Source organism: Moschus berezovskii, chromosome 9 (genome assembly GCF_049115385.1).
Source record: "Moschus berezovskii isolate FMDL1 chromosome 9, NW_MosBer_1.0, whole genome shotgun sequence".
Taxonomy (NCBI): domain Eukaryota; kingdom Metazoa; phylum Chordata; class Mammalia; order Artiodactyla; family Moschidae; genus Moschus; species Moschus berezovskii.
The window spans coordinates 68,581,073-68,595,280 of record NC_142468.1 but is presented as its reverse complement, the minus strand read 5'-3'; the positions used below and the strand labels follow the sequence as shown (position 1 = coordinate 68,595,280).

General features: G+C 44.4%; 1 protein-coding gene and 1 non-coding gene across 2 annotated transcripts; one reads left to right on the top strand and one right to left on the bottom strand.

Annotated features, from left to right (window-relative positions):
- The first annotated feature begins 2,805 nt into the window (after positions 1-2,805).
- On the top strand, positions 2,806-7,398 carry RPUSD2 (RNA pseudouridine synthase domain containing 2). The gene is made up of 3 exons (XM_055436941.2): positions 2,806-3,441; positions 5,107-5,403; positions 6,457-7,398. Exons 1-3 carry the CDS (start codon positions 2,815-2,817, stop codon positions 7,189-7,191), a joined length of 1,659 nt encoding a protein of 552 aa, XP_055292916.2. The 5' UTR covers positions 2,806-2,814; the 3' UTR covers positions 7,192-7,398.
- A 4,942-nt stretch (positions 7,399-12,340) lies between these two features.
- On the bottom strand, positions 12,341-12,457 carry LOC129563640 (small nucleolar RNA SNORA26). The gene has a single exon (XR_008687383.1). It is a non-coding gene; the product is annotated as a small nucleolar RNA SNORA26 (small nucleolar RNA).
- Between the last annotated feature and the right edge of the window lie 1,751 nt (positions 12,458-14,208).

Sequence of the window (14,208 nt, the reverse complement as noted above, 5' to 3'; positions counted from 1 at the left end):
CATATCTTACATATCTTGATACCAGAATGAGGGTTCCTTTAACAGTAGGCACAAATAGTGGCTGATGTAAAATTGAATACACCTTTCAACTTAAAGTGACAGTTGTAAATTAACAAATGGTCACCTTTTCTGATAGGGCTGCCCAGGTGTTGCAGTGGTAAACAGTCTACCTGCCAATGCAGGAGACGCAGTTTCAATCTCTGGCTTGGGAATATCCCCTGGAGAAGGAAATGGTAACCCACTCCAGTATTCTTGCCTGGAAAACTCCATCGACAGAGGAACCAGGCAGTGTACAGTCCATGGGGTTGCAAAGAGTTGGACATCACTGAGCACAGCACACCCTTACTGATTCATCTATGTTGTTTGAGTTTAATTAATGTGTGTGCTGAATAAATCCAAACCAGATCCTGGACTTGCAAAACTGAAACGATAAGCCCTGATGATCTCCCTCTTCCCAAGGACTGCTCACACTTGGAAGCCACATGACAGCAGTCAACATCCTTCTGTCCTAGACTCTATTTTCCCACAGTGTGATTAGTACAAATATGTTTTTTATTTGTATTCTCAACCAGCCTAGGCACTGAGGTCAGGAACTATGTCTTTCTTACCTTTGTATCTCTGAAGCCAAGTGATGCTTGGCAAATGTTAAAAATTTATTTGGTGTCTGAATGTTGTTTAAATTAGAAACCTTTTGGTCAAAGACTACACTGAACTGGAGCTAGACCTTGTGATTCACTCTTCAGTCTCTTCTCCAAGTGGCAACCAGGGTAATCTTTTTGGAATGAAAATTGGATCATCACACACACACACACAAATTGGATCATCACACACACAAACAAACACAAACACACACACCAGAAACTCTTTGATAATGCCCATTGCTCTTAAAGGCTTAAATTCTTATCATAGTAAGTTAGATAGAGTTCTTAGTTCAAACAATAGAGCTCATTCTAGCCAGTTTAATCACTAAAAGGGATTGATTAAAGCAGCTCTGTACAATAACATTTCTGTAATGATAGAAATGTTCTGTATCTGAGTTGTCCAATAAGGTATCCACTAGTTTTATGTGATTCTTGAGCACATGAGATGCAGCTTCTGTAACTGAATAACTGAATTTTAAATTTTCTTCTGTTTTAATTAATTTAAATAGCCACGTATGGCTAATGACTATTCTGTTGACCACAGGATTAAAGTATATTAAACAGTTCACAGAATCTCAAGATGGGCCAGAGTCAGACTTGGGGTCTATATAGCCATGAGTTTCTAAACCTCAGTGAAGGACTTCTCAGGGAGCACCCCAGTGCCACTCAATGTGGATACTGCAGCTGGGCACTGGACACAAGAACTTCCCTCATCTTAGTCCCCAATATAACTCCATATATCAATATACAAATCCCTCCAATGCTATCTTGTCAGACATGAATTCCACACTGCCTGCTTCCTCTGCTATTATGCCTCTGAATCAAAGGCTCTGCCTGATCAAACGAGCCCAAGTGATGGATGCCCAAGTTGCTAGGGAGTCTGGGAAGGCCAGTTTCTAGATCCTACCTCTTGGAAACAGTACTTAATGTGGGAAATTCCCCACACAAAAAAGAGTGTTGAGAAGATGCTGGATGTCCAAAGGGTATGAGAACAGTCTACTTTGCATGGTTTATGTCAGTGCTTTCCAAACTTTAATATGCAGTCAGATCATCTGAGGATCTTGTTAAAATGGAGATTCTCACTCAGGGGGTCTGAAGGGAAGAGGAAAAAGATTCTGCAGTTCCAACAAGTTGCTGGATGTTTCCCACGTTACTAATCCACAGACACATCCACAAGGACTCCCTCTCTAGACCTCTCTTATAGCTTTCTCCTTGTCTGTGTTTCAGACACATTCTGAAAAACACTCTACAAAAAAACACAAAAAACTTTATTGAAATATAATTCACACTCCATAAAATTCACCCTTTTGTCATGTGGCTGCTTCTCAGAGGTCTTGGCTTATCTTGATTTGGCTGTTTCTGAGCCTGTTCTCCAGCTCTCTTATGAATCCTATGAGGCCCTAATATCCTTGCAATAATTCCGTCTCTTATGAAGTTAATTGGAGTTGGTTTCAGTATTTTGCATTTAGGAATTCTGACAAATATATCTTCTGATCCACTTGGAGTTTTAATCTCAGGACGGGAGCATATGGAAGGCACATGGGAGCTCTCTAGTCCTCATGCTGTTAAGGAGAAAGACAAGTGTAAAAATATTTTTTTGTGGGGTGTGTGTGCTTAATTACATATATGACAGCTTTATTGAGTTACCAGAAGTGAAAGTTAGTCGCTCAGTAGTGTCCGACTCTTTGCGATCCCGTGAACTGTAGCCTGCCAGGCTTCTCTGTCCATGGAACTCTCCAGGTAAGAGTACTGGAGTCAGTTGCCAATTCCCTCTCCAGGGTATCTTCCCAACCCAGGGATTGAACCTGGGTCTCCTGCATTGCAGACAGATTCTTTACCGCTTGAACCACCAGTGAAGCGCTTATTGAGTTTTAAGTCACAAAATATGCTCACCCTTTAAAGTATGCAACGCAGTACATTCAGAGTTTAGCAATCTTCATTTTGTTTTGTTTTGAAATAGTAATAACTCTTTCAAGAGTTTTTCCAGAGTAAAGGAACTTCGAGCATATCTACATGGAATCTACACTTTTAATGAGTCATTTTTGCAGCTTTCAACTCCTTCCCGCCCCACGCTTGTTCTCGGCGCGGTCCCGCCTCGGCACCAGGTCTCACTGATTGGTTGGTGCCGAGTGACGCCCTCAGATCGCGACCCAGAGGCCGCCGCCGCTGGGTCATGTGGCCGGGAGGCCGGTTGTGGCTCCCGCTGCTTGGGCAAGCGTGCTCCAATCTCCGGTGCCTGGCAATTGCCAGGACTTGGGGTGCCTGTAGGGGACCCATGGCGGAGAGACTCTCGACCGGGCCTGAGGCAGCGAGCGGGCTGGGGGCTCCAGCTCAGCAAAACGGAGATGCGGGCGGCGACGCGAGGGGTGAGCAGCCCCCTGGGCACCCGGAGCCGGCGGGTTCAGCAGCGGAGCCGGTCTCGGGGGACGCGAAGCGGCCCTCAGGAAACGGAGAGCGGGCTCCGGCTGCAGCCCCGGGCCCTGGCAAACGGAAGAAGCGGCGGGGCGCGGTTGGAGAGCGCGTTGTGCCGCCCCCGAAGAAGCGGCGGGCAGGGGTTAGCTTCGGCGATGAGCACTTCGCTGAGACCAGCTACTACTTTGAAGGCGGCTTGCGCAAAGTGCGGCCCTATTACTTTGACTTCCGGACTTACTGCAAAGGCCGCTGGGTGGGCCACAGCTTGCTGCACGTCTTCGGCACGGAGTTCAGAGCCCAGCCCCTGGCCTACTATGAGGCCGCTGTCCGGGCGGGACGCCTGCACCTCAACGAGGAGCCGGTACAGGACCTCAGCATTGTGCTCAAGGTGGAGTCCTGATGGGGCCTGCCCGAAAGGGGGCATGGTTTTTTTTCGGTTACTAAGGCATAGGTACCGGAGTAAATTCGGGGTCATTCTGAAGCGTTCTCGTTTTAACTTGTAACACTTTTACCGCTCCATTCCCGCAGGTAGACTGCCCCTATGTTTCAGACCTCAGCCCCCTTATCCCCTCCATCAAAGCGACTTTGGTGTTTCCAAGACATAGAAGTTGGAATTCTTGTGAAAGTGAAAGTTAGTCGCTCAGTCGTGTCTGACTCTTTGCGATCCCATGAACTACCAGGCTTCTCTGTCCATGGACTTCTCCAGGCAAGAGTACTGGAGTAGGTTGCCAATTCCTTCTCCAGGGGATCTTCCCAACTCAGGGATCGAGCCCTGGTCTTCTGCATTGCAGGCAGATTCTTTACCGTTTGAGCCACCAGGGAAGCACCGGGGAATTCCTACAGTTCCTTTTATGCAGTCTTGTGGCACTGATGACTTTCTGCCTTGCATTGTAGATCTTTGTACAAATAGTAATAACCGAGACCATCATTTATATCTCTTGACTGTGTGCAGGGCACAACATTAAGCATTTTATGTACTTTAACATTTAATTCCAATGACAACCCTGTGGAGTAGATTCTGTCACCTCATTTTGCCTGTGAGGAAGTCGAGGAAACTAAGATCAACCTCACAGAGGTAAGGCACAGTGCCACCTCCAACACCTGTGTTCTTATAAGTGAAGTGAAGTGACAGTCAGTCAGTCATGTCTGACTCTTTTCAACCCCATGGACTATACAGCCCATGGAATTCTCCAGGCCAGAATACTGGAGTAGATATCCTTTCCCTTCCCCAGGGGATCTTCCCAACCCAGGGATCAAACCCAGGTCTCCCACATTGCACGGGGATTCTTTACCAGCTGAGCCACAAGGGAAGCCTGTGTTCTTATAACTTCCACGTAAATTATTTATCCTAGAGCCTGATAGGATAGAACTGTGAAATGAAAGAGATTGAGACTAGAATTGTGTAGCCCAGTGCTTTGACCCTTCTTTAAATTTCCATCACAGCTGAGAGGTACCAGACACTGTCATTAACACCACCTCACCATGGTTGTGAGGGGATGCAAGGCATTTGGAGAATGAGTGGTTTGAATCAGTGACAGTTTTGAAGCACAGGTCAGGACTGATGCTCACATTTTACAGATAAGGGAACTGAGGCCTAGAGAAGTTAAGTGACTTCCCTAAGAGCATGCAGTAAGTCTGTAGCAAATCCAGGTCTAGAGCCCAAATCTCTGGACTTACAGCTTGGTGGTGTTCAAGGTCACAATAAGTGATAGTTTATGGAGGATTTTTCCCTTAATTTTAGAAAACCATATTGTGAAATATAACTTGATTGTAGAGAAAATACAAATAATCAGAACAGCAAAATCCATCATCACGCCATCCAGAGATATGTAACATTTTGGGTATATCCTAGCTCTTTTTCAATGCCTGCTTCTGCCTGTGTGTCTGTGTGTTTACAAAATAAGAATACACTGTGTATACTGCTTTTTCTGCTTAAGGATGTACTGTGACCATTCTTTCATCCAGTAAGGAAGATGGGGGGAAGTTGTGTGTGAAGTTGACTGATCATAGGTGGCTGGACCCTGGGCTGACCAGTTGCCTGTGTCATTGGCAGGACAATGACTTCTTACGGAACACAGTGCACAGGCATGAGCCACCAGTTACAGCAGAACCCATCCGCCTGCTAGCAGAGAACGAAGATGTGGTGGTCGTAGACAAGCCTTCTTCCATTCCTGTCCACCCCTGTGGCCGCTTCCGACACAACACGGTCATCTTCATCCTGGGCAAGGAGCACCAGCTAAAGGAGTTACACCCATTGCATCGGCTTGATCGCCTTACCTCCGGGGTCCTCATGTTTGCCAAAACAGCAGCCGTCTCAGAGAGAATTCATGAACAGGTTCGGGACCGGCAGGTGAGCCAGGCTGAGTTTGCCTCTTGCAGGCCACTTCTGGGCTCACAAATGCTCTGCATCGAAAGGGTGTCACTGAGTTCTAGATCTGAAGTGAGCCTTTGTATTTATCTGCTCAAGCTTCCCATCTTCAGGAAGGTCAGCACCTGAAGTGCCAGAGACAAGTTATTATCTCTTAAGTTTCAAAAGGTTTTTAGAGATAACATATACTGCCTCTCTTGTAATTTGCTGTTTTGAAAATTTTAAATACTGACAGGCTGAGCAAGGTTTTTAAGACTGTGGAGAGAGTCTACTTGGTGGAAAGATTCTGGATAGAGTTGGAAGAGGTTTGGGTTACCATGCTCCTCTGTCCATGGGATTTTCCAGGCAAGAGTACTAGAGTGGGTTGCCATTTCCTTCTCCAGAGAAATAGTTAAATAGTTTGAGTTAAATAGTGGTGATTGTAGTCTTGAGACTTGTAATTCTGGATCTGATTACATTTATTGTTTACTGTTTACCTGTTACCAGGCTCAATACCAAGTATGTTCAGTTCAGTTCAGTCACTCAGTCGTGTCCGACTCTTTGCGACCCCATGAATCACAGCACTCCAGGCCTCCCTGTTCATCACCAACTCCCGGAGTTCACTCAAACTAATGTCCATCGAGTCGGTGATGCCATCCAGCCATCTCATTCTCTGTCATCCCCTTCTCCCGCCTCCAATCCCTCCCAGCATCAGAGTCTTTTCCAGTGAGTCAACTCGTCGCATGAGGTGGCCAAAGTGTTGGAGTTTCAGCTTTAGCCTCAGTCCTTCCAATGAACACCCAGGATTGATCTCCTTGTTAGAGCCCAGCTAACTAAATCCTTGGAATAGCCCTGTTGAAATAAATGCTTTTCTAAGCAAACATTTTCTAGACAAGTTAATGGGTTTCTGAGTACTGTAATGTGCCTAGGATTGTGCAGCTGGCAAATGGTGGAGCTGGGGTTTGAACCCCCTTCTGTCTGATAGGGTGCATTTGTCATCACTGAAAAGGGTCTGGGCTTCATGCACTGACTTTCTCCCTCTTCCCTCCTGTGTAGCTGGAGAAGGAGTACGTGTGCCGGGTGGCAGGGGAGTTCCCTGCCGAAGAAGTAACCTGCAAGGAACCTATCTTGGTGGTGTCTTACAAGGTGGGGGTGTGCCGTGTAGATCCTCAGGGCAAGCCCTGTGAGTCAGTGTTCCAGAGACTGAGCTACAATGGCCACTCCAGTGTGGTACGGTGCCGGCCACTTACAGGCCGCACCCACCAGATCCGAGTCCACCTCCAGTTCCTGGGCCACCCCATCCTCAATGACCCCATCTACAATTCAGCTGCCTGGGGCCCCTCACGAGGCCGAGGCGGCCACATTCCAAAGACAGATGAGGAACTACTGCGGGACCTTGTAGCAGAGCACCAGGCCAAACAGAGTCTGGATGTGCTTGATCTCTGTGGAGGTGACCTGTGCTCAGGACCCCCAGACTCTACAGCACCTTCCTCAGAGCTCAGCAAGGACTGCCTAGAAGAGATGGCTGCATCTACCCAGAAGATGGATGGAGCAGTTGAGGCAGCCCCTCGGGATCTGGATGGAGTGCCTGTGGCATCAGGGAAAGCAACCAAAATGGATGTTGTGAATCAAGAGACAGACCCACTCTGTTCAGAGTGCCGGAGAGTGCCACAGGATCCCTCGCCCCAGGACCTTGTGATGTTTCTGCATGCCCTGCGCTATAAAGGGCCAGACTTTGAGTACCATTCACCAATGCCTGCCTGGGCACGAGATGACTGGCAAGAACACTGAGGGCTATGGCCAATGGAGGGATTATTTATTGGATTGGAACAGGAATGGGCCATGAAGTAGGATCACGTGGGCTGGTACTTAAGAGTTTCTCGGGGGTGAAGTTGGGCTCTTAAAGGACCTGCTCATACTTGCTACCTTCTTCCTTCCTCTCCCTCCAGCTAGAGTTTGGGGACTTTCTGGTTTGTAAATAGAGCTCTTTTTCTAATACCTTGTGTGTGTAGTTTTCTCATTACTTGTTTCTTTTTCTCTTTTTTTAATTGAAGTAAAATTCACAGCACAATTGCCATTCTAAAACATACAATTTAGTGGCGGTTCTTACATTCACAATGATGTGCAGCCAGCCCTCACTTCTTAATTAGTCCCAAAATATTTCATCACTCAAAAGGAAACCCATAATCATTAAACAGGCAATCCCCATTTCCTCTTCCACCTAGCTCCTGATTCCATTAGCCAATCTTCTGTCTTTATGGTTTTGCCTATTCTGGACATTTCATACAAATGGAATCATACAACATGTGACCTTTTGTGTCTGTTGTCTTTTGTTTAGCATAATGTTTTCAGGCTTCATCCAGTTTATAGCATGCATCAGTACTTCATTCCTGTTTATGGCTGAATAATATTTCATTGCATGGATATACCACATTTTGTTATACCCATTCATTGGGCATTTGGGTTGTTCCCACTTTTTGGCTATTGTAAATAGTGCTGCTATGCACATTTGTGTACAGATTTTTGTTTGAATACATGTTTTCTGTTCTTTCAAGTATATACCAAGGAGTGGAATTGCTGAGTCATATGGTAATTCTTTGTTTAATTTTTAGGGGAATCACTAAACTTTTCCACAGTAGCTGAACCATTTTACATTCCTATAGGAAATGCACAAGGGTTCCAATTTCCCTCTATCCTCACCTACACTTGTTATTTTCCGTTGTTTTGATTATAGTCATCTTAGTGGGATTGAAGTAGTATTGTGGTTTTGATTTGCATTTCTCTTGGGACTAATAATGTTAAACATCTTTTCATATGCTTGTTGGACGTTTGTGTACCTTCTTTGGAGAAATGTCTATTCAAATTTTTTGCCCGTTTTTAATTTGGATTGGCTTGTTGAATTATAAGAATATTTATATATTCTGCATATAAGACCCTTAAGAGATATATAATTTGCAAATAGTTTCTCCCATTCTGTAGGTTGTCTTTTCACTTTATTGGCAGTGTCCTATGACTCACAAAAGTTTTATTTTTTTTATTGTGGTGAAAACACTTAATGTGAGATCAGCCCCGTAACAAATCAGTGTGTACAACATGATCCTGTTAACTATAGGCACAGTACAGTATCTCTGGAACTTAATCATCATGCATAACTGGAACCTTACACTTGTTGAATAGCAGTTCCTTATTTCTCCCTACCTCTCTGCTTCTGTGTTTATTTTAAATACTGGAAAAGAAAAACTCACTTTTCTTTATTCACAGAATACTCTGTACTTTTAAAATATGTGGTGGTTTCCCCACATCAAGCAATTCTCTGACACAGGCTGGGTATCCTACCATCTGACTCACCTCTGACACCATCTTCCCAGAGATAGGGTCAGATCCCACAAATTAAGGACTCAGTCCCACAAAACTTGTCTCCACTTCAAATGACAATGGCAGGTCCAAACTGTTACTTGTGAATCAAAGTTTCCCACAACCCCCTCCTCGGGTTCAACCATTTATTAGAATAACTCACAGAATTCAGGAAAACAGTTTCCACGGGAGTTGGTGATGGACAGGGAGGCCTGGCGTGCTGTGATTCATGGGGTTGTGGAGAGTCGGACACGACTGAGCAACTGAACTGAACTGAACTGAACAAAGGATATTAGAGGCTAGGAAAGACCAGCAAGATGAAGAGATATGTAGGGCAAGGTTTGGAAGAGTCTGAGCACAGGAGCTTCTGACTCCATAGAATTCAGGTGGGTCACTCTCCGGCATGTGGATGCCTTCTTGTTCACTAACTCAGAAGCTCTCTGAACCTAGTCATTAGGGGTTTTCAGGGCCAATGACCTTTTATTTAGCCCAAAGAGAAATATGAAAAACTTTCTACTCCACAGTACCACAATCAGAAAAGGAATTACTGCTTCTGTTTCTAACTCTGCATCACCAGTCGTGTTCTTAGGTCTCGCCATCATCCATTAATTTCACCCTGTTGAAGTTGAGTTTGACCCAGTTTTACTTCATTCTGAAGATCTCAAATGAAAATTTTGAAATTTGGAATCTCGGGCATTGCTCATTCTCACTATGATGAGGAAAAGTGTAACTGTTGCTAGCTGTCTATTCATAGCTATCTTTGCAGAAGTTACAAAGCACGGGCTATAGTAAGTGTTGTTCCCCATTTCCCCAGTTCTATTGGCATTTATTCATTTTGTCTTCTCCAAGCAAGTATAAGCTAGATTTCAATTTTTGTTCTATTGATCTTCAATATGATATATTGTTTAGTTTTCAGCTTACTAGACATTCCCAGAAGTTATTTTGGCAAGGTAGATGTTTTCATGTGATAGCATGAAGCTAAGGAAATGATTTGAGAAAAAAGTTTTGAGTTGGTGTTTCAGACTCAGAGAATTCCTGGATTCATTCCTGAACCTCTTCAGGCCTTGTTGGAGCTTCCCTCATAGCTCAGTCAGTAAAGAATCTGCCTGCAGTTCAGGAGACCCAGGTTCGATCCCTGGATTGGGAAGATTCCCTTGGAGAAGGAAATGACAACCCTCTCCAGTATCCTTGCCAGAAAATTCCATGGACAGAGGAGCCTGGTGGGCTACAGTCCATGAGGTTGTGAAGAGTCGGGCTCGACTGAGCAACTAACGCATCACGTCACAGACCTTGTCACGATTGTCTTCCCAGAGATGATTCCCAGTGGGATTACACTTCCTAATGGTAAGGAATAGAAGGATTTAACTTATATCATTGCCTACCTCTCAAAACCAACCTTTGCAAGTCTTACACCCCTTGGTCTGGGTTTTTCTTGTAAGAGTTTAAGAAACGAACTGGAGGCGCGTGTGCGCGCACACACACACGTACACATTTCACTTCAGAGCTTTGTCTGTGAGGAAGGCTGACACATAAGGGCCTGCCCAGGCAGCAGACCATCACCAGCTAAACACTGGACAATTTTTTCCAGAGCACCTCATTCTCCATCGAGAATGGGTCTTCTTGAAGCTGGACTCAGAATGAAGATTCATTCCCTGGCACTGAAATAAAGAGATCTGGAATATCTTGGTAATGCAATTTGGCTGTACAATAGTTCTTTCTTTTCTGGTCTTCCAGAGGTTGAGGGGTCCTGCAACAGTTCAGGATAGGACTTATGAAGAACTGGTGTTGATGGAGAATGATTTCCTTGGTCTGTGGCTTGTGACAAATTTGGGGGGGTAATGGGAATCTTTCAAAATGTATTAGCAGATCAGGCAGAACTATCTTGTCCAAGTCTTCTGCTGCAGCTCCTCCAGTAGATGGCGCCTCTAACTCTTACAGCCTTCATTTATTATAAATTTATTTTTCCATTACTAATCCAAGTTTACATGGAACAACAGACTGGTTCCAAATAGGAAAGGGAGTGCGTCAAGGCTGTATATTGTCACCTTGCTTATTTAACTTATATGCAGAGTTCAGTTCAGTTCAGTCGCTCAGTCGTGTCCGACTCTCCGCGACCCCATGATTCACAGCACGCCAGGCCTCCCTGTCCATCACCAACTCCCGGAGTTCAATCAAATTCATGTCCACAGAGTCGGTGATGCCATCCAGCCATCTCATTCTCCGTCGTCCCCTTCTCCTCCCGCCCCCAACCTTTCCCAGCATCAGAGTCTTTTCCAGTGAGTCAACTTGTCGCATGAGGTGGCCAAAGTATTGCAGTTTCAGCTTTAGCATCAGTCCTTCCAATGAACACCCAGGATTGATCTCCTTTAGAATGGACTGGTTGGATCTCCTTGCAGTGTAAGGGACTCTCAAGAGTCTTCTCCAACACCACAGTTCAAAAGCATCGATTCTTCGGCGATCAGCCTTCTTCACAGTCCAACTCTCACATCCATACATGACCACAGGAAAAACCATTGCCTTGACTAGACGGACCTTGGTTGGCAAAGTAATGTCTCTGCTTTTTAATATACTATCAAGGTTGGTCATAACTTTCCTTCCAAGGAGCAAGCGTCTTTTAATTTCATGGCTGCAATCAGCATCTGCAGTGATATGCAGAGTACATCATGAGGAACGCTGGGCTGGAAGAAGCACAAGCTGGAATCAAGATTGCTGGGAGAAATATCAATAACCTCAGATATGCAGATGACACCACCCTTATGGCAGAAAGTGAAGAGGAACTGAAAAGCCTCTTGATGAAAGTGAAAGAGGAGAGTGAAAAGGTTGGCTTGAAGCTCAACATTCAGAAAACAAAGATCATGGCATCTGGTCCCATCACTTCATGGGAAATAGATGGAAAAACAGTGGAAACCGTGTCAGACTTTATTTTTTGGGGCTCCAAAATCACTGCAGATGCTGATTGCAGCCATGAAATTAAAAGACGCTTACTCCTTGGATGGAAAGTTATGACCAACCTTGATAGTATATTAAAAAGCAGAGACATTACTTTGCCAACAAAGGTCCGTCTTGTCAAGGCAGTGGTTTTTCCCGTGGTCATGTATGGATGTGAGAGTTGGACTGTGAAGAAAGCTGATCGCCGAAGAATCGATGCTTTTGAACTGTGGTGTTGGAGAAGACTCTTGACAGTCCCTTGTACCGCAAGGAGATCCATCCATTCTAAGGGAGATCGATCCTGGGTGTTCATTGGAAGGACTGATGCTAAAGCTGAAACTGCAATACTTTGGCCACCTCATGCGACGAGTTGACTCACTGGAAAAGACTCTGATGCTGGGAAAGGTTGGGGGCGGGAGGAGAAGGGGACGACCGAGAATGAGATGGCTGGATGGCATCACCGACTCTGTGGACATGAGTTTGATTGAACTCCGGGAGTTGGTGATGGACAGGGAGGCCTGGCGTGCTGTGATTCATGGGGTCACAGAGAGTCGGACACGACTGAGCGACTGAACTGAACTGAACTGAATCCAAGTCCCCACACCACCACCCCTGGGCTTTTAAATAATATGGCATGTTGTTAATCCTTTTTTTTTCCAGCTGTGACTTCAGACAGAATCCAAGAGGAGATTTACAATCTTTTCTCTGGATTTTAGAGACTTACTCTACCTTTCTGTGTTAGCCTTAATCCTTTTAAGTCTCGAGAAAGAGGTAAAATAAGCACAACTCATACATCAAAAGATCACAGAAATGCAAAAAAACTGGGACCATCATAGCAAGACTTACTGCAATTTCATATGAAAGAAACCACAAATGAACTAAGCATGAAAACAGGTAAAGAAATGAGGAATAGAAAAGTGAGCTTCCACTCATGATTTTTTCTTTTTAATCTCAAGACACTTCCAGTGCTTTATAGTTTCAGAATTTTTACAGCTGAAGATCTTCCTTTGAGAAAACAACCCACTCACTTTTTATTTATAGAGACACGACTGAAGTGACTTAGCAGCAGCAGCAGCAGACACATTGATACACCTTATCAAGTTTCCATAGGAAGTCATCACTGTGAGAAGCAGGCAAAACTCAGAAAAATGATGCAGACTTGCCACTCGTTGGAGAGGTCGAAGCACCAGTGGACAGTTTAAATACCATCTGGCAAATGCTGAGGAAGACACACGGAGCTACAGGAACATCCAGGAGGGGTACAAAGACCCAGAAGCAGAAGAGCATGGGACGAGGTGAGAGAAATCTAAGAAGGAGCTGCAGGTTGCAGGGCTAGGAAAGTCGTCCTGATGGGGATGATATCGAAGCTGAGATCTGAAGGAGGAGCAGGAGCCAGCCAGGAAGGGGTTGATAGGAAGGAGGTGTTGGGGAGCAGGAGCATGATCCAGGGAGAGGAGTAAGTAAAGCATCCGCAAAGGGGTCAGGGAGACAGAACAAGGCCTAATTCAGGGGAGGGGTTTTAAGACTGATGTGTTGAGGACACTTCAGAAAATCCCTCAGGAGCTCTTAATCTTTTCTTGAGATACAGATCTTGGGCAGTCTGGTGAAGCCTATGGGTCCCTTCTCAGAATATTGGTTTTACATGCATAAAATTAAGTTTGTTATATATAAAGTCAACTAATTATGTTGGCTGGAGAAGGAATGGTAACCCACTCCAGTATTCTTGCCTGGAGAATCCCATGGACGGAGAAGCCTGGTAGGCTACAGTCCACGGGGTCGCAAAGAGTCGGACACGACTGAGCGACTGAACGGAACGGAATGGAATTATGTTGGAATACAGATATCAAAATAGTTTTAAAATCTGTGATTTAATTCCAAATGAAGTCATAAAGAGAGAAATACCATATGATATGACTTACATGTGGAATCTAACATATGTGTGGAATCTATGACACAAATGAATTTATCTACAAAACAAACAGGCTCACAGACATAGAGAACAGAGTTGTGGTTGCCAAGAGGCAGGAGAGGAGGGGAAGGCTGGATTGAGAGTTTGGGATTAGCAAATGCAAACTATTATATACAGAATGGATAAACAACAATGTCCGACTGTACAGCACAGGGAACTACGTCAATATCCTATAATAAACCATACTAGAAAATAATATGAAAAAGTATGTGTGTATATATATATATATATATCTGAATTATTTTGCTGTACAGCAGAAATTAATAAATTATAAATCAACTGTAATAAAATTAAAAATTAAAAAATTGGTGACCTAATAATACAATGCATATACTTCCTTATGAATGCTTAAGTTTACAAGATCTAATGGTAGTTCCAATAACTACCAGTATCTTGAAGTACTGTATCTGTAATGAGCATAAAACAATAGCAGTATTGCATATCGCTAATATGATACAATATCTGTTATTTCGGTTGGTGACAAAAATCACAGGTAAGGTTAATATTACTGTATTTTGTTGCTTACCTTTATTAATAGAAGGAAGTGCTTTCAATTA

Coding starts and splice junctions, on each gene's coding strand:
- RPUSD2 (XM_055436941.2), top strand. CDS start 2,815: ATGTGGCCGGGAGGCCGGTTGTGGCTCCCGCTGCTTGGGCAAGCGTGC. Junction 3,442..5,106: donor ACCTCAGCATTGTGCTCAAG/GTGGAGTCCTGA, acceptor TGTCATTGGCAG/GACAATGACTTCTTACGGAA. Junction 5,404..6,456: donor AACAGGTTCGGGACCGGCAG/GTGAGCCAGGCT, acceptor CCTCCTGTGTAG/CTGGAGAAGGAGTACGTGTG.